Below are 23,580 nucleotides of genomic sequence, written 5' to 3' on the forward strand. Positions count from 1 at the left end.
ATTGTCTCCATAGTTCTACCTTTTTCCCGAATGTCATACAGCTGAAATCATATAGTAAGTAGCCATTTCACTTAGTAGTATGCACTTAATATTCGCCCATGTCTTTTCATGGTTCAATACTCATTCTTTTTAGCACCAAATAATGTTCCGTTGTTTGATGCACACAGATTAGCCCTTCACCTACTGCAGGGCATCCTGGTTGCTTCAAAGTTGTTGTCAATTATGAGCGAAACTGTTCTGAAAATCTGTGTGCAGTTATTGTATGAACATAAGTTTTTGATTTCTTTGGATAACAAGATGAACGATTGCTAGATCATATGGCAAGAATCTGTTTAGTTTCGTGAGAAAGTGTCTTGCAAAGAGGCTTCGCTGTTCTCCAGCGGCAAGAGTCCCTGCTGCCCCGCATCCCAGTCCGGACTCGGTGCGCGGGCCGTGCTGTGGATTTTGGCCTTTCTCATCCGTATGTAGTGCCTATCACTGTCATTTCCATTTCCCCGAAGACACATAATGTAGAGCATTTTTTCATATGCTGATTTTCCATCTTTATACCTTCTTTGGAGAGGTGCCTGTTCAGGTCTTTTGTAATTTTTTTGAAATTGGGTTGCTGGTGTTCTTACTGTTGGGTTTTAAGAGTTCTTTGTATATTCTGGATAATGGTCCTTTATCAGATATGTCTTTTGTAAATATATTCTCCCAGACTGTAGCTTTTCTTTTAATTCTCTCAAGACTGTCTTTTGCACAGCAGAAATTTTTCATTAAATGAAGTCCAGCTTATCAGTGATTTAAGGACTCTGGGTTTTTTTGGTTGTTGTTGTATCTAAAAAGGCACCGCTGTGGCCGAGGTCATGTAGGTTTCCCCCTTTGTTACCTTCTAGGCATTTTGCAGTTTTGCATTTTATATTAGGTCTGTGCTCTACTTTGGCAGAACTTTCGTGACAGCTGTGAGATTCCTTTTTGTCACGTGGGTGTCTAGTGGTCCCAGCAGCACTTGTCGCAGAGACCACCTCTGTGTCCACTGTGTTGCCTCTGGTCCTTCACATTGCCTTTGCTTCTTTCTCAAAGATCAGCTGACTATATTTATGGAGGTCTAGTTCTAGGCTCTCTATTCTATTCCATTGATCTATTCTTTCAACAATACCAGGCTCTCACGATCACGACAGCTTTACAGTGATGCCTGAAGTCAGGTAGCATCGGTTCTCCAACCTGGCTCTTCCCCTTCGGTGTTGTGTTGGCTACGCTGGGCACGGTGCCTCTCTCCATAAGCTTTAGACAGCCTGTCTGTATCCACAAGAGGACCGGCTGGGATTTTGACTGAGGCGGCACTGAATCTGTATACCAAGTTGGAAAGAGCTGTCATCTTGGCAAAACAGAACATGGAGTAACTCTCCATTTACTTAGTTCTTTGATTTCACCCATCAGGTTTTTTTCCTAATATGAATCTTGTACATATTTTGTTGGAGTTATACTTTAGTATTTCATTTTTGGAGGTTCTGATGTAAATAGTATTGTTTTATTAACTTTATCTTATTCTTTTATTTCATGTTTGTATTTTTATGTTTGTTGGTTGGTTCTTTCGGCATTTATCCTGCTTGGTGTTCTCTGAGCTTTCTCAACCTGTGATTTGGTGTCTGACATTATTTTGGAAAAGTCTCAGTCATTATTGATTCCGATGGTTTTATTCTGTTCCTCTCTCTCCTTCTGTCCTATAGCCATTGGCTATTATTGTTTTTCCAGTCTTTGTTCTCTTTGCTTTTCAATTTTCAAGGATTTTACTGATATATCCCCTAGCTTAGAGATTCTTTCCTCAGCCATGTTCATCTACTAATAAGTTCTTCAAAGGCATTCTTTTCTGTTACAGTTTCCTAGCTTTAGCATTCTTTGTGGTTCTTTCTTAGGACTTCCCTCTCTCTGCTTATATTGCCCATCTGACCTTGAATGCTATTTACTTCACCCGTTAGAGCCTTTAGTATATTAATCATAGTTCATTTATATTCCTGTTCTAATAACTCCAACATCCCTGCTGTATCTGGTTCTACTGCTTGCTCTGTCTCTTCAGACTGTGTTTTTTCCTTTTGATATGTCTTGTCTTTTTTTTTTTTTTTGCCAACCTGATATATTAGGGGAAAGACTGCTATAAATAGGCCACTAGTGATGGAGTGATGAGATGGGGGAAAGGGGCAGTCTTTTTGCTCCTTTCTACCACTCTGTGCTCCACCGCTCCGTGCTCCACCGCTCCGTGATTCGGGCTTGGTCCTCTGGGGAGCCTATGCCTCAGAACAGTGACCTTCACAATTGTTTCTCACTCTTCTCCCTCCACTGTCAGGTGGGACAGAGTGGCTGGGGTAGTCTGGAGTGGGTGCTTCCTTTGCCCTGCAAGGAGTGCTGAATCAGGTGGAGTTAGGTATTTCCTTCCCCAGTCGGTTAAGCTCTGATTAATGCCCCAGCATACGAGGGTCAGGGTAACTATTTGCCCTGAAGGCGAGCCTTAAGTAAGACCAGTGCTCTGGCCGTGGCTGCTGTGGCTCGGTGGATTGAGTGCTGGCCTGAGAATCAGAGGGGCACCGGTTTGATTCCCAGTCAGGGCACATGCCTGAGTTGAGGGCCAGGTCCCTGGTAGGGGCAACCACACATTGATGCTTCTCTCCATCTTTCTTCCTCCTTTCCCCTCTTTCTAAAAATAAATAAAAATATATATTTTTTAAAAGAACAACGCTCTGCTACATTTCAAAATGATTTTTTTCCCACTCAAGGATTTTTCTCTGATATCTACTGCAGGAACCTGGTCAAGCTCCTAGAGTAAATTTTACAGGATTACAGGGGTTCCTCATAACTAGATTGCCCTGAGCTTTTTAACCCTAGCAGTTGTCCACACAGAGCTTCCAGCAATTTATCAACGCCAGATCAGGTCTTCCCACCCCAGCCCTGGTTCCCACCATGATTTCTGCGTATGAGTCTCTGCTCTGGTGAAGTGTGACTCCCTCTTTTCACCGTCCTCTCCAAACTGGATCTCTACGGGTCCAGAAACAGTGGGCCTTTCAGTCTGTTCAACATTTAGCTTGTTGTTAGGACAGTGTGGCAGCGTCGAAACAAGCCTGCTCGTTAAATGCAGAGTTGAACTGAAAGTGAATTATTTTTTAATATGAATTCCTAAACACATTAAAATGTTAAATTAGACCCTTCTAAGGACGAGAGTATGTTTTATCAGCTTTCCAAGTAAATTTTAGACACACAAAAGTATGAAAATAGCTGGAATAAATAAATACGGGAAAAAATGGAGAGGCTTCTTGGATGAAATAATTTCATCTGACTCTGCATGGTAGCCCCCTACAAAACACACATACTAGTCTATGTTCAGAAAGAAAAAAGGTGTGTGAAACTAATAATTTGGTGTAAAATCAAACAAGTATAAAAATAACCACAAAGCTCTCAGCATAACTTCCAAATGTCATACTACGCTTATTAGCTTTTGTCCACGTAGAAGAAATATAGACAGCATTTGGAATCTGGGCTGTGTACTGGCTCTCCACTCAACGGATGAACTTGGCAAAGTCACAGATACTTTCGGTTTATTTCCCCCTCTGTGGCATGACACCACGCAATCCCTGTCTCACTGGTTTCTGAGGTTAAAAGCATCAGGTATACGCCTTTCTCAGGGGAGCAATCTCAGGTCTGCCTGGTAACGGGTGTCTTCACCATTTCATCACAGTCACTGTTGTCTGATAAATAAAAGCAGCAAGTCATGTACTCACTAGGTTTCACTGTCATCAGAGACAAAGAAGGGCTCAGTCTGAAGCTGTTTTAGCTGACAGAGTACTGGAATGTATCACTTCATTCCTATGAGACCCAGCCTCCTGTGCATCTAAGAGAAATGATTTAGGGACGAAGATCTGGGGCCATGAGCAACACAAACCATCACTTAACATGTTGGATGACTAACATACAGGGTGAGAAAAAGTAGGCTTACAGCTGTGAGTATGTGGAACACAGAGTTTACTCGTTTTATTATTTATAAATGATTGCATTATCTTCCATACGAAGAACTGTAAACCTACTTTGCCTCACCCTGTTTGGTAAAATTAGGGCAATCAAGACAAATGCTTGAAAATAACATGAATGTTACAGAATTTGTGAACATAAATTTATCTATATGAGTAATATTCCTGGCTTCAAGGTAAAATGTAGAAAGTTTCATCTTCAGTTTGAATGACTGAGAATAGCTATCAAGACTCTACATTCATTCAAATGTAATGATATTGTTTCAGTTATAATCCTGATAAATAGTGTAGGTTTAGAAAAATAAAATGCTATGCTAGAGCCTATTTACTTCTATAACTGTAATAAGAAACTTTTCAACGTGTTTTTCTCCAATATGTAGTATTCGTCGCATTCATTTCATTCAAAGAAATCCTAGTAAGTACTTGGAAATTGCAAAACCTTGACCTGCATGTGATTGAGCACTTACACATCATAATTATCCTCATACTAGTCTAACGGTTTCCCTTCAAAGAACTTTCTAACTTATGGTCAGGCTCCAGATTTTCCTACTAAGATTAAACCTCTACTGGAAAAATTACTGAGTTCCTGTAGGATAATGACAACCAACTAATAGTTCCTAAAAACCAACAGATCTGCAAGAAGAACAAACAAAACTGTTCATACCTATAACTAGGATAAAAACAGCAATACAGAAGGTAAAAGTATATAAAACTGGAAAAATTACCATCTGTAACTACAGAAACACATGCAAGAACAGAAGTAAGGTGGGAAACGTGGAAAAGGAAAAGAGGAGAAGAGAAATCCCAGCGAGGTGGAACGCAAGGGGGAATAACATCACCTCAGAGAGAAAAAATCTCACCTGAACTGGGAAATACTGAGAACAGGGCTGAGACGAGGTAGATAGGACAGTGGCTAATGGCCAATGCAAATGAAGGGGCTCTGAAGTACAGGGAACACCCAGCACAGCCTCCGTGGTGAGGAAGCGAGAACTTAGACAGAAATGCAGGCCTTGGAGGCCTGGTGGCACAGGAAAAGGGGTGAGACAAGTCATGGAAAGTACAGGCACTATGGGGACAGGCAATTGTCTCAGAATCAAAAGACACTACCAGGAGGGAGGGAGGGAGGGAGGGGTCTCTTGTATTCAACCTATTCCGCTTCATAAACAGAAAAAGATACTTGAATTTAAAAACTACTAGGCTACTTAAAAGTCTAACCATCACCTCCACATATAGACTACTATTTCTGGTCTAGGAAAGAAAAAAAATAAATAAAGAGCAGCAAATAACCAGGAGTATTCATACAAAGTCAGTACAAGACAAAAATAAAAGAATCCCAATTGTTCAATAGATGAAAATTTTTCCTAAAATACAACCATAAAAAAGAAAAACAAAACACAGTATTCCAACTTGAATTACGTATAATTAAACAAGCATTTGAAGACATAATAATTCTCGAGAAAGTAAAAAATCAAAATAGAAGTCATATACAGAAAGATGTTATATGAAAGTTAAGAAAGACTCGGGAAACCAACAGAAGGAAAAGACAAAACAAAGCAAAACACCGACTCCCTGTAGACATGGACACCGTGTCACAGGTGCAAAGAACACAGATGACTGAAAATGTATAAAGCACGCTAAGAAATGGAATTAAAAACAGGGAAGAAAATAAAAGTTACATGAAGGAAGAAGGGGTAATAGATATAAAAGACAGACAAGACATGGAGAACGGGAACCCTGTAGCAGAAAAAAACAATGAAACAGAACTGGTACTTTAAACTATACACCAAAAGAACTTTCTGGAAATAAAACAAGACCTATATCTACACATCAAAAAGCCCCACTGTGTATCTGGAGAACATGACCCAGAAGAGTCAAATCTGAGACACAGTGTAGTAAAATTATTAGGTTCTAATGAAAAATACCTTTTGCCCTCTAGGTAAAAAGACAAATCACATGCAAAGTAAGAAAAGGAAGTGGGCATCAATTTCTCGAGAGCATCAGATAAAATCTGTCGAGGCTATGTACACATTCAGAACGCACACTCAGAATGCTCAGTGTCTCCAAAGAAGAACTGCTTCTCTCTTCAGTCTCCATCACTACCAGGAAGGCCCACAACCTAAGCGGGCTCTTCAGACAGTGAAGTGTATCCCCGGGTTGAGCAGTCTTCTTCGACAGTTATATAGAGTACCTCCAGATCAGAGTCCTCTGAGTAGGGATCAATCCAACATGTTGAGCAAGCTCTGGCTTACTACCTGCCCTCAGGGCCATTAAAACCTGAGGATCCATTCAAACGACACAGTCGTAGTTTCCTTCCTACTGGAATGTGTAGGAAGGGGACATGAGTTGTCCTCCATTTATCAAGTCATTTGAATTTTGGACATGCCCCCCTCTGACATGGCTACCAAGTACACGTAAATATCCAATTTCCCTATTTTAGGGTTGGTCATCTTGGACCGAACGGGTAATAAGGGAGAAGGGGCTAACAGACCTCACTGGCTAAAGAAAATGGTGTATTCAGGACGGCAGCTGACCTAAATATGGCAGCCTGTTTTACATGAAGAAGACACAGTAACCTTTTGGGGGAAAACTTCTCCCCCATCAGTAACTGAAACAAAGCCAGTGCCTCATGCCGGCCAAGCAGTCATGAATGCGTCACTAATGTAGATGCCAACAGTAAAGACCCACCATCCCCTGATGAGATCAACGGGAATCCAGCTGCTGACGGAGCCAGCACGGCCCAGGTCACCAGCCCTGCTACCTGACCCCACTACTGTCACAGACGTCGCAAGGCATCCGCCATCACGGGCTGAGTGAGATTTCAAGCAGAAGCTATGACGCACATTGGACTTGGGACTCTCACCAACACTTGGCCTGTTTATTCGGTGGAGGAGGCCACACTAGTTAGAGGATTATCCCCATCCATTTTTAGCCATCTGGCTACATTAGCCTGTGACCTCCACTCACGGCCACTTTGGGCACCTAAGACGGCCAACACCCTTTCAGACTATGATGTCACTGCGGCAGATAAACTATAAAGGTGGCTTAGAGTATCTGGTGAAGCCAGAAATCAGAAAGTAATAGAGGCTTGTCATAACAGGTCAAATTAAGGGCAATCTGAACAATGAAGAATAGTCATAATAATGGATCAGTAAACAAAATAAAAATCTTTGAGTTGAAATACTATACCTATCCTACCTTTTCCTACCTTTCTTTTCTCTTTTGAGTATCTCAAGGAATTAATGTAGAAAGGATGACAGAATTTTTAAAACATCATCAACTCACAATCACCAATCTTAAATTCAGGCAAAGATTATCAATGGACGCTAAATTGATAATGGCTAAATCACTGGCTAAAACGGTAATGAGAAATAGGGCAGTCACATGATCTAAGTACCCCTCCCGTCACCTCCCCCAATAACTTACTACAAGAAAAAAAAGACAGACTTAAACAATAGAGATGTGGTGATCATCACCCTACTAACAGTAAAAGAATTGGGGTTATCCAATCTCAGCAAGATCTTGACTAGGAAAAAAATCAGTACAGTGAGGTTATATCATATGCCTTCAACTTAAAAAACAATGAACTTGATTGAGCTCGGCAATAACCCTAGAGCATCCTTTATATTAAACTGGTCACGGATTCAATCAAGCCTGAAACAGTCCTCATGTATTATCCAAACCAGACAAATAATGTGTGAATGCTATGAGAATTTGCCAGTCTGACAAAGAAGTGAAATCTTTTGTTCATATAGCCAGGCCCACTAGGGTGACAATAATTAAGGCCATAGAGAAATATTATCTAAGGGATAGAGGAAATGATAAGGGCTGTAGTCCCCAAACCATTTACCAAGCACTTACTAGAGCATTAAGTGATGTACAAGGGTAATTTTATCCATACACAATTTTCACCTTATGTCCTCACTTTAAAGTCTAATCTCATAAGAATGTGACCTCGCTTTAATGAAACAAAAGGCTGATGAGCTCTTTTCCACATGGCTTTTTTTTTGGCCAGTGATCTTCAACTCACCAGTCTCTGTTATGAGATGCTACTCTGAATAAAAGCTTTTCATGATCTAATGAGTTTAATAAATGCTGGCTGATAGATCCCTGCCCTAAAAGATTAATAATCTTAATTAGAAATGCAAAAGCAAAATGCAAATTACTGTTCACAGGGTAAAGGCAATGATGAATGTGGACACTTAATAAAAGCACTAAATTCTATCAGCTCTAGAGTCACAAATCCCAACCTGACGGATATTAGCTGTCCGACTTTGGATAAATCATCGATTCTCTCAGCTCTGATGTTCTCATCTATAAAATGGATTTTTTTCAGACTGAACTTTTATAATAGTCAAAATGACATGAGCTTATATATAATGTCCTATGTCATATATATTAATATATGTATGACAACACAGAACTCCCAACACTTAGGCATAGTAAACAATAATTTTTTTAGAGAGATGTTAGCCAGTTAACATGTAATATGTCAATGTAATAATTTATTCATCTTCCCTTTCAAAATACTTTTACATATATACGTACTAATTTTTTTCATTTAGGTCTAATAATATATTAATCTCCAAGACTTCACCAAAACTTCGGTTATACATGCATCCTGCTTGATTGATTCTACACACACTTTTCCATTTTCTTTCACCTGAACTTTTTTTCTTACATTTAATGATCCAGAGTAATAACCTTAGAAGAGGATATCTTGTTCTTAGAATGTTTTGTGACTTCTGGAAAAGATGAGTAACTCTGTGGTAGACTACATCTAAAAGATTCAGCAATTATGGGTGATATTCCCTTTACTACAGTTTGATAAAGGAAGTTGGAGCTAACACTTATGAGGGAGAAGTGAGAATTGTATCAAGTAGTCTTAATTAACAGCTTTATTTGGCCCAGGAGTTTAACGTTAGCACTGAAGAAGGTGAGAATTAAATTCTGAAGTTTGTGAATAAACTGACTGTGTGAAGGAAGAGCCGAATGATTTGCTGAGAGGGCTTACAGGGAAGCCAAGAGCTCACTCAACAACCCAAAAGTAACTGAAGAATCTAAGTGTGAGTTAACTCTAGAAGAAAATGTCTTAAAGAAAAAAAGCAGAAAGTCGCACAAACAAAAGCAGTAAGATTTTAAAATTATACCTATGAATTTTACAATGATTCTACAGAATTATAAAAATTATGGCAGTTTTATTTTAAAATGGCCCAAGAGTCCATTGACACAGAAGGACCTAGAATTTAATTCATGTGGAAGGAAGGAAGGAAGGATACTGGAAGGAAGGAAGGAAGGATCCCTTTCTCAATACTGGTCGCGTGCTAGAATTACTTTGGTCATAGTTTTGTAGATGTCACCACCTTGGGCCCCTCCCAAAACAATTTAATAAGAATGCCTGGGTATGGGAGCCACATAGCTGGTCTACATTTTTTATTCACTTCTAATGCCTCACCTGTTCTTCCTCTTTTCTCCTAACAACCCACCACCAGCTTAATCCAGCAATTATATTAACTTTTTCTAATTTCACTCATTTTCTCTTATAAATCTAAAACTATTCTAAAGTGTAAATTTTATTACAAAATAGGCTATAATAAGCAAACAAAGGTTATTTTGAGCTAAGTGTTATTTAAAAAATTAAGGGTCCACATTTAACAATTTATTTAACAACATAATGCTTTAAGTAACGTGTTACCTAAAAGGATGTATGACTTCACAGTATATTATGGTTAATGTTATCAGAACACATACAATTATACGTAACTGTGAAATAAATACTTCGAAAATAAAGTATTTCTGGACAACACCTTCCAGAAATGCAATGATCAAATAAATGTATTTCTTCACGTAATGGTGAATATAGGAAATCAATGTATTCAAATTTCTGGAGCAAGCAAATGATTTTCCTAAAATATATATAATATTATAGTACACCCAGAAATGTTCCGTATTTTTAGGGAAAACTGAACTCTTACACTAAAACGTCAATTAAGGTGGTATTTTTGCCTGCGTAGGGCTTCGCAGCGCCCCTTAAGCTGCACGTACTCCGCCTCCACATGCGCCAGCCCCATGCTGGGGCAGTCCTAATGCCCTCTCGGGTCCTCACTGGTCCTCAAACTGGGTAGGAGGCGAACTCAATCAGCTGAAGTGCTGTTTTTCAAAATGCTTTTCTTCACCATCTTCTCTACCCACTTTCGGCCACGCCTCAACATGCACTCCTTATTAGGTTGTGACAAGGTCCTTCTTGAAAATTTCAGGCCACTGAAGTTCCCTGTCTGCGAGCTCTTATGAACAAAACTTTTTTTTCTTTCTTTCATTGACTGACGTTACAAAAAACTTCAGTTTCCAGGGAAGTTCAAAATGATTCAGAAATCTAAATACAGTCCACATATGAAAATACAACGTGCGCGGTATAGATGTGGAACCAGTCACACAAAAAAGCAATTGTTCTGGAAAAGAAATAGTGGTCAAGTAGTCAGTCACGAAGACACAGACAACCTGAGATGTCTCTAACCACACAAGAAGTGGAGTATGTAATTTAAAATCTCCTGAGAAGAATTCCCCAGGTCCAAATGGTTTTATTAGAGAACTTTTCAAATATTTAAAGAAGTAGTAACACAATCTTCTAAAAATTAAATTTTAATTTTTCACAGTCTCTTCCAGAAAAATAAATGAGGAGGGAACATTTGCCAACTCACTTTATGAGGCCAATATAACTCAGGTATCAAAACTAGACAAAGAAACATAAAAATGATATAAAAATGATACAGATCAATCTGTATCATAAACTTAGATACAAAATTTTCAATAAAATATTAGCAAATAGAATTCAGCAATACATAAAAAGAGTAATATGCTATAATTAAGTAGAATTTATTCCAAATTATAAGACTGGTCCAACACCTGAAAATCATTTAATGTAATACATGATATCAACAGACTAATTAAAGCAGCAAAATCATATCAATACACAACAACAACAACAACAAAAACCGACAAAATCCAACACCCGTTCAGAATAAAAACTCTCAGCAAACTATGAATAAAGAACTTCCTCAACTTAATAAAAGACATTTATACAAATCCTACTGCTATTTCATACTTGATGAAAGACTGAATGCTTTCTCCCAAAGATCAGATCAAAATGAAAACACATTACTTTTACAAAAAATACATAGAAAATAATTTGGGGATCTAGGGCTAAGCAAAGAGTTCTTCAATTTAACAAGAAAAGGGAGAACTTTAAAAGGAGAAAGTGATAAATTAGACCTCATCAAAATTAAAATCTGCAAAGGACCCCGTTTTGAGCATGAAAACAAAGGCATGGACTGGAAGAAAATATTTGACAACCACATATCTATCTGATAAAGAACTAGAATCTACAATATATAAAAACCTCTCAAAACTCAGTAAAAAAAATCCAGTTAGACACTGGCAAAAGACATGAACAGATATTTTACTGAAGAGGATAAATGACAAATTTAGCACAAGAAACAATGTTCCACAAGAGAAACAAGCACATGAAAAGATCTTCAGCCCTGGTTGGTGTAGCTCAGTGGACTGAGCATGGGCCTTCGAACCAAAGGGGTCGTGGTTTGATTCCCAATCAGGGCACATGCCTGGGTTGCAGGCCAGTTCCTGGCAGGGGACACACCAGAAGCAACCATACATTGATATTTCTCTCCCCCTCTCCTTCCCTTCCCCTCTAAAGATAAATAAAATTAAATTTGAAAAAAGATCTTCAATACCATTAGTCATTAGAAAAATGCAAAATACAACCACAACGAAATAGCACCCCATCCCTATCAAAATGGCTAAAATAAAGTAGTTCTGACACCAAATGCTGGTGAGGACACAGAAAAACTACCTCACTCATACACTGCTGGTGGGAATGCAGAAGGACACAGCCACTCTGGAAAATACCTAGACAGTTTCTGATAGAGCTGGACATGTGACCGCCATACATCCCAAGCACCACACTCTGTCTGGTGTTTATCCCAGAGAACAAATCCTTAAGTTCACACAAAAATCTGTACAAGAGCCCTGGTTGGTGTAGCTCAGTGGATTGAGTGCGGGCCTGTGAACCAAAGGATCATGGTTCTATTCCCAGTCAGGGCACATGCCTGGGTTTCAGGCCAGTTCCCAGCAGGGGACGCAGGAGAGGCAACCACACACTGACATTTCCCTCCCTCTCTCCTTCCTTTCCCCTCTAAAGATAAATAAACAAATGTCACTGTATTTGTAAGAGCCAAAAACTACAAATGATGTTGATGTCCTTTAACAGATGGATGGCCAAATAAACTATGGTACATCCACGCTATGGAATATCACTCAGTAATAAAAAAAAGAAATTGTTGATAAATGCTTTAGATGGGTTTTGGGGGAATTATAAGAAGTAAATAAAAGCCAAACTGCAAAGATCCTACAGAGTTATGATTCCATTTCCATCAACAGTCTTGACAAAATAGAGAAATGGAGAACTCATTCTGGAGGTGGGCAGTGGAATGGATGTGGGAGGCGGCAATAAAGGGCAACAGCAAAGGTTCTTCTCGGGAGGGAACTGTTCTGTATTTCGACTACATCACTACCAACATCCTGCTTGTGATATCGCACTACAGTTACATAAGATGCTACTACCACTGTAGACAATAGGTAAAAGGTATATGATTTGTCTGTTTTATTTCCTACAACTGCACATGAACCTACAATGATCTCAAAATTTAAAAAGTGCTTAAATAAACAGCACGTGTTATATGTATTATATTTTTACTTGTCCAAAATTCTGTTTAGTATGTTCCTACTAAAAAATATTTCATACATTCCAAATCGTTTACTTCTATTTCCCAGGAAGCAAGTTCTAATCACCAAAGGGATCGAAAACCAAACAGACTTCCCTAGGAAGCACATCCTCTCTATTAAACAATTAAAATAGATTATGTCTAAGGGGGCCACCTCACTGTCTACAAGATATAGTTAGATGAGCTACGTAGGCCATATTCAAACCCAATTCTATCACGTTCTTACCTTTGTAGAGGAAATAAGGATAACAAACTTTTTTATGATTATATGTGGAATTGGCCAATAAATATTTTACACAATAAAAGAATATGAGCCTCTCAATGTCATTTTCTAGAATGTGATTTTCAGCTCACTTTTAAATGCTCAGTTATATTTGACCACAACGCTGAACAACTATTTTACACACTGATATTAAATCTAACAAATATGTAAACATGGGATATTAGTTTTTAAGGATTTTTAAATGCATTAGTTACCTGCACACCGAACACTGCCGCTGAGGCTGAAGGGCCGTGAACATGACAATCATAGAATAGTTTCGAGGTGGCGCCTTTATAAATTTTCGGAACTTGTCACCATTCATTCGGAAGATTGAGCGCCTGGAACTCCATTCCATCAGTTGTTCTACCTTTTCAGCTAAAAGATTCTGCAATTAAACATAGGAATTTAAATTTACACAGCGTTTGAATCCTTCAGTTTGTATTTAGTATAAACAGAATCACGTGACATATTTTAGCTAACATTAACTTTGGTTAAAAGTTCTTGTTTTGGTGAATATGTTCATTGTTAATTGACCTTATATGCATAAAATATTTCATTTTACTTTCCTTAATGATGTCAGAGGTTTATAAAACAGACATCAAAGGTAAAATAGGCTTGCACCTCCAGGAAAATGGAATAGACGTGTTCCCTGATCATCCCACTAAAGACGGCTAAAAACATTGGTCATTGTATAAAAAGCAAGCATAAGGAGGCTTGAAAAAGTGGAAACGAGGAGGACTGGCTATAAACCTCAGGACCTGAACATACATACCATGGCAGAAAGTTTGCTGGGTGGTTTTTTTTTGGGGGCGGGGCCTCATCTATTCTAGCCTGGTTGCTGGAGTAGTTGGCAATCCAAAAATTCCAATGGATATAGACCCAAAAATAATCATAAAAAATACCAAGAAAAGCCTGGTTTCTCTTCACAAGAGGATTAAAAAAAAGGGGGTGGGACGATCACAACAACAACGGCTCTGCTCTGCTCCAGCCAGACACTGGGTCCCACCACCACCCTGACTAGCAAAGCTGAACTTGATCTTAAACTGCCCTCTAAGTTTTAACATGTGACAGCAGGGAGGAATCTCATAAATACGAAGTGAGGGAAAGAAACTTATCCACAGTCTGCTGAATGGTTCTACTTACATCAAGGCCAAAAAAGGAAAAATTAATCTACAGTGCTTGAAATTAGGATGTAGAGAAACCCACACAAAATGGAATGTTTTTCGATTTTCAAGGAGAAAGAAACCCTGACATTTGTGACGATATGAATGAACCTGGAAAATACTACGCTGAGAGAAAGAAGCAAGACACAGAAAGATAAATATCACATCTCACTTATGTGTGGAATCTAAAAAAAAAGAAAAATAAAAAGTAGTTAAATTCATAATAACAGAGAGTACAATAATGTTTACCAAAAACCTATGGGGCAGGGGGTGGAGGAGGAGGGGAAGGGGAGATACTGACCACAGGATACAAATTTCCAGTTACCAAGTTCTGGAAACCTAATGTACAGCATGGTGACAATAATAATAACCATGCATTGTACGCTTGAAATCTGCTAATGGAATAGTATTCTTTAGCATTCATACATTTAAAAAAGGTCACAATGGGCCCTGGCTGGTGTAGCTCAGTGGCTTGAGCGCGGGCCTGCGAACCACATGATCACGGTTCAATTCTGTCAGGGCACATGCCTGGGTTTCAGGCCAGTTCCCGGCAGGGGACGCGCGAGAGGCAACCATATGTTGATATTTCTCTCGTCTCTCCTTCCCTTCCCCTCTAAAGATAAATAAAATCTTTAAAAAAAAGGTCACTATGGGAGGAGACAGACATGCTAATTAGTTGCATTGTGGTAACCATTTCACAATATATACATATCTGAAAACATCACTTCCTATTCCTTAAATATACAAAATTTTTATTTGTCAACAATAAGTTTATTTGATAAGCAAAAAGTTACTTTAAAGTGTTAAGGGGACTTCTGTCTTAGAAAGATCTCTCAAGTTGCACAGTGGAGAGTGGACTGGAGGAGGGAGTGGACAAAGCGGCTGGTTGAGAGACAGCAGAAGACAGAGGAGGAGAAGTGAAGGGATCCGAGAGCTACGTAGCTTCCTAATCCACGGGCCTCGGTGACCACACAGGAGCCGGATGGAGGAAGGAGTCAAAAATGACATCAAGTTTTTGTGTAGAGCATGTGAGTGGATCACTTTCTCACCCAGTAAGACAGGGAAACACAAGTAGAGGAACAAGTGTGCAAGCACCGAGTTCAGCTCGGGATATGCTGATCTGATGTGCCTGCGTGCTATTTAAGGGCAGGGACCTGCGGTCTGCTTGTTCATTCCTACACGCCAGGTGCCTAAGGCAGGCACTAGCGCATGGCATATGTCAATAAATATCTGCAGAATTGACAAATGATAGCATGCTAATCTTTTGAAAAGTAGTGTTCAAAAAGTACACTGACTTGTTTTAAATTTCCAGTTACAGGCGACAATGAATACTGTATTTGTGTCAGGTGCACAACATGGTGGTTAGACATGTAACTTATGAGGTGATTCCCCCAATAAGTCTAGTAGCCACCTGGCACCACACATAGTTATTAGAATATTATTAACTATATTCCCTGTGCCGTACTTTGCATTTCCTCCCACAAGTATTCTGTAACTGCCAATTTGTGCTTTTTAATCACTTCACCTTTTTCCCCAGCCACCAACCCCACTCCTATCTGGCAAACATCATTTATTCTGTGTCTATGAGTCTGTTTTGTTTGTTTTTGCTTTTTAGAGTCCATATATAGGTGAAATGATATGGTATTTGTCTCTCTCTGTATGACTTATTTCACTCAGCACAATACACTCTAGGTACACTCACATTATTGCAAATGGTAAGATTTCATTCTTTTTATGGCCAAGTAACATTCCGCTGCATATATGTATCATATCTTCTTTATCCAGTCCTCTATTGATGGGCACTTAGGTTGCTTCCACATCTTGGCTATTACAGATCACGTTGCAATGAACATAGGGATGCATATATATTTTTGAATTAGTGTTTTGGATTCACACAGATATCCAGAAGTAGAATTGCTGGGTCATATGGTAGTTCTATTTTTAAACTGAGGAAACTCCATGTTTTCCACAGTGGCCACACCAATCTGCAATCCCACCAACAAAGCACGAAGGTTCCCTTTTCTCCACATCCTTACTAACACTTGTTGTTTGTTCATTTATTGATGACAGCCACACTTCCAGCCATGAGGTGATACCTCACGGAGGTTTCAATTTGCGTTTCTCTGATCATCAGTATCACTGAGCATCTTTTCACACACCTACTGGCCATCTGTATGTTCTACTGGATAAATGTCTACTCAGGGCCTCTGCCCATTTTTAATTAGGTTGTTATTTATGTGTCAAGTTGTATGAGTCCTTTATAAAGTTTGGATATTAACCCCTTATCGGACGCATCATTGGTAGGTTATCTTTTTGTTTTGTTGGCTTCCTTTGCTGTGCAAAACATTTTAGTTTACTGTAGTCCCACTTGTTTATTTTTCCTTTGCCTGAGGAGCTGTATGATATATATAGAGAGAGACGTATCATGTATAGCACGATATATATATATATATATTGCAACATATATAGTGGTACATATATATATATGCAACATTCCTAAAAGCCATGTCAAAGAGTTTATCGCCAATGTTTTCTTTTAGGAGTTTTATGGGTTTGGGTCTTACATTTAAGTCTGTTACCCACTCTTGAGTTTACTCTTGTATATGGTGTGAGAAAGTGGTCTAGTCTCACTGTTTTGTGTGTTACCTGTCCAGCTTTCACACCATTTACTGCAGACATTGTTTTTACCCCACTGTATATTCTTGCCTCCTTCGGCATAGATTATTTGACCATATAGGTATGGGTTGATTTCTGGGCTCTCTGTTCTGTTCCATTGATCTACTCAACACGGTAGTGACCATATATGACAAATCCACAACTAATGTCATAATTCACAGTGAAAAGCTAAAAGCACATTCCTTATGATCAGGAATAAAGCAAGGATGTTCACTTTCACCACTTTTATTCAACATAGTCCTAGACACACAGTTCAGACAAGAAGAAATAAAAGGGATCCAAACTAGAAAGGAAGAAGTAAAACTGTCATTATTTGTAGATATGATACTGCATATAGAGAGCCCTAAAGATTACATTAAAAACTCCTAGAGCTAAGAAACTCTTTCAGTAAAGTGACAGGACATAAAATATTCAGAAATTGGTTGAGCTCTTACACACCAATAATGGACTATCAGAAATGAAGAAAACAGTCGCATGTGCCGTTGTATAAAAAATGAAATAGCTAGGAATAAATTTAAATGAGGTGCAAGACCTGTACAGTGCTGAGACCATTGTAAGATACCTCATATATCTCATACCTGGAATGGAGTACCTAAGAATCAGTATTTTTCTTCATGCATTTCTTCCACAGTTCTAACATGAAGACTAATTTGAGAAGCCACTGCTTTATTCAATCTCAGAAACACAGCGCTTTTTATATCACCAGGCCTAGCATAAAGGAAACATGCACCTCACCCCTCTTCCGCTGTCACTCCTTGGTGAATTTCTCTTGTTCCACTGACGCCCGCTCACGCAAGGATTCTTCCATCAGCCACCTAGGGACTGGCAGGCCCTCCTTTGGAGATCCTCTACTAGACCACGTACCACATTTATTATTTCTCATATGGCTGCCTCTCCCAATACAGTCGCAGTTCCTCAGGGGCAAAAATCATGCCTTATGACCTTTGCAGCCCCAGATTCTTGAAAAGTCCAAAGGACATAATAGATACTGAAGCTGTATACAACTGAAGTAGGAGTTCTGCTACCCTTTAATTAGACATTTTTAACTAATAATTTAGGATATACTTCTAAATTCTTTTTACAAGAGCAATAGAAAGATAAGAGAGAACCCAAAATATCTCTAACTGAGCTCTAGTAGCTTTTTGTTTTTTAAGGTTTTATTTTTAGAGTAAGGGGAAGAAGAAACGGGTAGAGAAACATCAAGGTGTGGTTGCCTCTAGCGTACTCCCTGCTGGGGACCTGGCTCACACCCCAGGCATGTGCCCCAGCACATGTCAAACCAGTGACCAGTTGATTTGCAGGCCCATGCGCAATCCCCTGACCTACACCAGCTGGGGTAAGCTGTAGTAGTTTTAACATACTTTAAAATCACTATAAGAGATTGGTATTTCACAAACACATGTCAGAGGCAAATTTCTAAGAGCTCAAATTTTATGTACAAATTTATAAACTTCTAAAATAGAAATTAATCAAGAAAATACTTCTACTTCTTTTGGCATATTCATTTCTGAACCTATTCCTATAATATACTAGATTACTTACTGTTATTCACTTCCAACCCATAAGGAGCAAAGTGATCAGTATTTATATCTCTTGCCTCAAGCAACTTAACGGTGTTTTAGAGTCAACAATCCAAGAGTCGGAAGCACCTGAAATTGCTATAGGATGTGCGGCTTGGACTCACTATTTTAGAAGCTTCGCATCTGTGCACACTAAAAAACACTAACAAGGCACTGTTAACAACATCACTTCTGAATCTTCTTATCTTTGCACACCAAAGAAATATTAGGTCTACAATAAACTACATTAACCATATCCATGGTCTTTATAAGCAAAGAAAACCATAAACCTGCTGAAGCCAAATGAAAACATGTGCCTTCCCACCTCGATAATGTCAACGTATCATCACTGATAAAGAGTTCATGACAATTAGCCACATTTGTTATGGAAATCATAAAAATTGTTTATTTTTAAAATGGAACATTATCATCCATACCTTAATATAAGGCTCATAATCAGCAAGAAGAAAGAACTATCTAATGAGGATTTCCAATATGTCAGGTACTATACTAGGAACCCAGCATGTCAGGTGCCAACCAACATTACTATTGCGCAGAGAAAAAAACTCAGGGTCAGAGAACCTAAATTACTTAACTCAAGATCAAAATAATAAGTGGTTAAGTAGGGAATCAAACTCAGTTTTTCTGTTGTTACTTCCTATGCTGTTTTCTCCATGTAGTGGTACATATATATGTGTGTTACATGTTTGTGTGTGATATCACTCTATACCCCACCCCCTTCACATACACACTCCTAAAAAAAAAAACCCTGGGGAACTATGTAAACAAAAGTAGACTTTTCTACACAGTAAGACAGTTTATTTTAAAAGTCCTCTAATTTAATTCCCTGGCTAGGCCTAGAAAGTAATTCTTTGTAAGCATGCATCATTTATGGTAAAAACTAGGCCAGATAAACAAATTAACTTGTACTTTCCAGTTGCTTAAAGGTTTTTAAGATAACATAGGAAAATGTATTTAAGCAGTGCCAATACACTGGAAGAATATAATAGCAAAAACAATGTGTGCTCCAAGTGAATTTAGAACACATAATTAAAGAGAGTCAAATGACAGATTCTCTATTCAGGAAATAGGACAGAAGTAATCGATCGATTAGCTTTGTACTGGGGGGAGAAAAGGTCTAGGCAGGGAGGTTCTCAGGGCACCATGGTTGACTCACACTTTCAGAAGCAACTGTTACAGAGAAGGGTAAGCTAATTCTCCAAGGAAAATGTTACAAGTGCTGTGGTAGAAATATTCCATAAGGAATGAAGATCTGATCAGTGAATACAATGATCTGAGAAGAATCACAGGTTGAGCCATAGCCTCAAACAGGGTTTATTCCACTGTTAGCATTGCATTTCTCTGTGATAGCACTATTGCCCCATTGCAGGACAAGCTTGGGTGCATTCGTCCCTTCAAAATAGTTCCACTTCCAGGGTCATCTGTACTCCTCTCTGCTGGGATTTTGGCCTTCCCACTCCCATTCACTTCGCCAGAACTAGTTTGAAGACTTCATCATCTTCTCTGTTTGGTTGCCCCCCTTGGCCTCTTACAGAAAGTAACAGTCATGGATCTTAATTCCCTGTTCCCACTGGAGAATGAAACAAGCTAAAAAAAATCATTCCTAAAGGAACTATATATTTCAGGGACCTCAGGAACATTCAAAAGATGAACTATAATGTATCCTTAGAAAACTGAAAAGGCGCCATATGTCTATTTTAAAACTGAAAAAGAATTTGATGGCTGAAGTCTAAATGGTGATTCTGCATTTATATGCAATGTTACCTGACCAAGTTATTTCCATGAATCTCAGTTCCTTCATCTCTAAATTTGGCAAAATATCTCACAATGATGTTGGTAAAATTAAGTGAACAAATGTGTGGAAAAGTCATAGCACATCCTCCTGCAAAGGACAGGCACTCAAATTTTGTTCCCTTCCCTTCGGGGCAATTTCTATCAGCAACAGCGATCAGGCTGCTAAAGGAACGTCTGCAGTGAGGAGTTTTAAAATCTCATTAATATCTTAAATCTTGGAGCTACCAAATGTTTTCTCGGTACTTATTACATGACAAACACTGTGCTAAGTTTATAAACAAGCAACGCAGATTACTAATTACTGGACAAGCGTTGTGTTAAATTTACGGAACGTGAAAGAGGAAGGAGCACAGCAGATCCTCCTCACAAGACCTTAGGGCAATGAAGCTCTAGCAGCAAAGACTATTATTGACACTGATGTCACGGTCGTGGCTTTGCTGTTGAGTGCGAGGCTCAGTGCCAGCTCAGACGGGATGGCACGAAAGATCTTATTTCTGTGCACGCTACTGGCTGGCACTGGCTATCTAGATTCAGCACAGAGGAAACCTTGACTGGCACTATGTAAAGAGCATGTGAGCAGTCTGCTACTGACACAAGGCTGGGAAACAGGAACACGGGTGTCATAAGTCCACCATATCGGGAACGGGAAAAGACACCTACTACTTAAAATCTTCAAGAAGAAACCCTGTCCTTACCTATTACATGGTGAAAAGCAAGAGCAAGCAGGTCCCACCTATGTACAAAGTTAAGACAGTCAGTCATATTATATATAGGTACCCGGCCATCTGTCTTGTATTTTTACCTTAATGTTTTTATGAAAGCTGAATTTTAAGGCAATTCACTATAATAAACAAATTGGTCCTCAACATATATTACTCAAATCTTCTCATATTTTGACAAACCAGTTTATAAAAATACAAAGAAATGATACATTTCATGAAACAACCATAATAAAATGGCTCATTCCAAAGTAAAGCTTACGTACAAAAAAACCCTCACTAATCTAATACTTTTATAGTCATATATCTGTTTCCAGCCTTTTATCCCTTCGTACATTTAATGATGACCAGATGCACCAAACAAAGATGGATGTGGTCTCACGTCTTGAAGAGACATCTTCCCAGAGGAACACCCACTGGTGTGCCCGCACACCGTTCTCCTACACTGTGTTTACTCAGGTGCCCACTACCATCAAAATACCCACGATACAGTTTGTCCACAGTGACTCACTGGATACAGATTTGGGATGAGAATGGGAAGGACATACTGAAGGCATCTCTTGATGACACACAGAAACTTCATGACCCTTCCATCTCCCCTTCCGTTTTATCAGAGTCTTTACTTTTCTAGACGTTACCATCCAAGAGGCGCACTCCACGCCCACTGATAAATCCAAGAGAAGTGGCCAGATGCAGGCTGTTTGCATTTGGGAGAAAACTTATCTTCAATTCCTGAAATCATGTGATCCTAAAAACACTTACTCATTTTCCTTAATATTACACAATTCTCTGATTTGAATGAAATATGAAGGGTAATTAAATATTTTTGGCTTAAAGCCAAAAATACCACAGATCAATCACTACATCACCCAATGAACGTCAAAAAAATGTTCAATCAAGATCACCACTATCTTTACAAGCACTCAGAAGACCACAGTGAGCTACACAATGAACAGGGAACTAGACTATTCTGATGGAAAATATAAAGCGCATATAGCGCACAGGCCCTGAGAGGGCACCGATCTGAACACGCAGTTTACTCAGTTAGGAACCCAGCAAATTACGGCACCTCTGCTGTAAACCTAACACACTGCAGGAAAATCTCACCTCCCAGTACTTCAAAGGTGAAAGACTAAGAGATTCAAAATACTTTAAATAAATCAACTGAAAGTTTTTTGATGTATTTAATATCAAGCTCTTTAAAATGAAAAGAAAGCAGTAGAGGAAAACCTCAGACCAATCCACCTCAGAGGACGCGCTAAAGAGAACCTGGTGTGTGTTAAGCACATCAAAGGGAACCCAGCACCCCACGACGGGTACCGAGGTACCTAAAAGCTGGTGTGTGGGGAGAGTCTCACACACACTTTTTAAAGCCCAACATGTCAAAGAGGGTAGTACCTAACTTAATTCACATCTAACTGAAAAAGGTAGATATCAAGTTATTTGAGAAAACTCTTATTCAAATGATCGATTTTTTTTAGAAAGGAGAAACCTTCAACTGATGGTGCTGCAGTATTCAGTATTCAAGTGAACTATCTCTGGAGACACAGAAAAGTGTCCAGTAACAACACTCACGTACTTAGTGGCTTTATCAGCCCGAACTCGCCTCAGAAAGTGTCCCTGAAGCAAGATGCACATGTTGGCTATTTTGTATCCCTCAAGGCATCCTGAACGTGGCTGGCTCCAGACAGGCGCTTTATTTTAAAGTGTCAGACTCCAGTTTGAACTAGACTTTTTATTCACTGGTTCAAAAGTGGAAAGAATATTATAAAGAAAGCAACTGTTACCTACACTTGTATATATAATTGGCATTTTATATATGTCCAGGATATATAGTGAACTTAAGAATTACAGTGGCAAAATTTAAAACTAATAATTCAAGAATTTAATGCTAACTTAACTATTTAATTTACAAAAAGGCAATGCATTTACATAAAGACATCGATATCAATTATGCACTGAAAAATGTCAGAATTCTTGCTCCATGAGAAGCTTAACTCTCCCATGGCAACAATAAATTTTAAGGATCATACCATTAAATGCTGTTCTACCTTAATTTTATTAAAGAGAACTTTGTATAGTGTTTTGAAAATTTTGTACTTGACACCAGTAGTGATAATGAAACTAAATTAGTGAATGTATAAAATTATATAAATTCGGGTCTATCCGATACAAACCCCATCCCCAAAATGTAAGGCCCTACACAAAATCATTGATACAAAATACATTAAACTGATTATATTGGTTAATTTATTAATCACACCTTTTTTAATGTATATTTATTTATTTATAGAGGGGAAGGGAAGGAGAGAGGAAGAGAAACATCAATGTATGGTTGCTTCTTGTGCATCCCCTGCTGGGAACTGGCCCCTGCTGGGAACTGGCCTGCAACCCAGGAATGTGCCCTGACTGGGAATCGAACCGCGATCGTCTGGTTCGCAGGCCCGCACTCAATCCACTGAGCTACACCAGCCAGGCCACACCTTTTAAAATATACACTAAAAATTTCAAAGAGAAAAAAACCTAAGCACAGGTATATAGTTAACAGCATTAAAAATAAAAATAGAGCACATTAAAACAATGAAATATTAGGGAC

At 38.8% G+C, this 23,580-nt stretch overlaps 1 protein-coding gene across 2 annotated transcripts in view; it reads right to left on the minus strand.

Annotated features, from left to right (window-relative positions):
* TUSC3 (tumor suppressor candidate 3) overlaps positions 1–23,580 on the minus strand; it is a 117,046-nt gene that overhangs the window by 76,587 nt on the left and 16,879 nt on the right. For both annotated transcript variants that reach the window (XM_037055277.1, XM_037055276.1), the window contains exon 2: positions 13,268–13,437. In XM_037055277.1, the coding sequence (XP_036911172.1) occupies positions 13,268–13,437 (170 nt within the window). The remainder of the gene's footprint in view (positions 1–13,267; positions 13,438–23,580) is intronic.

The sequence above is a fragment of the Sturnira hondurensis genome, unplaced genomic scaffold (assembly GCF_014824575.4).
Source record: "Sturnira hondurensis isolate 20B ecotype Veracruz unplaced genomic scaffold, ASM1482457v3 Scaffold0008640, whole genome shotgun sequence".
Lineage (NCBI taxonomy): Eukaryota > Metazoa > Chordata > Mammalia > Chiroptera > Phyllostomidae > Sturnira > Sturnira hondurensis.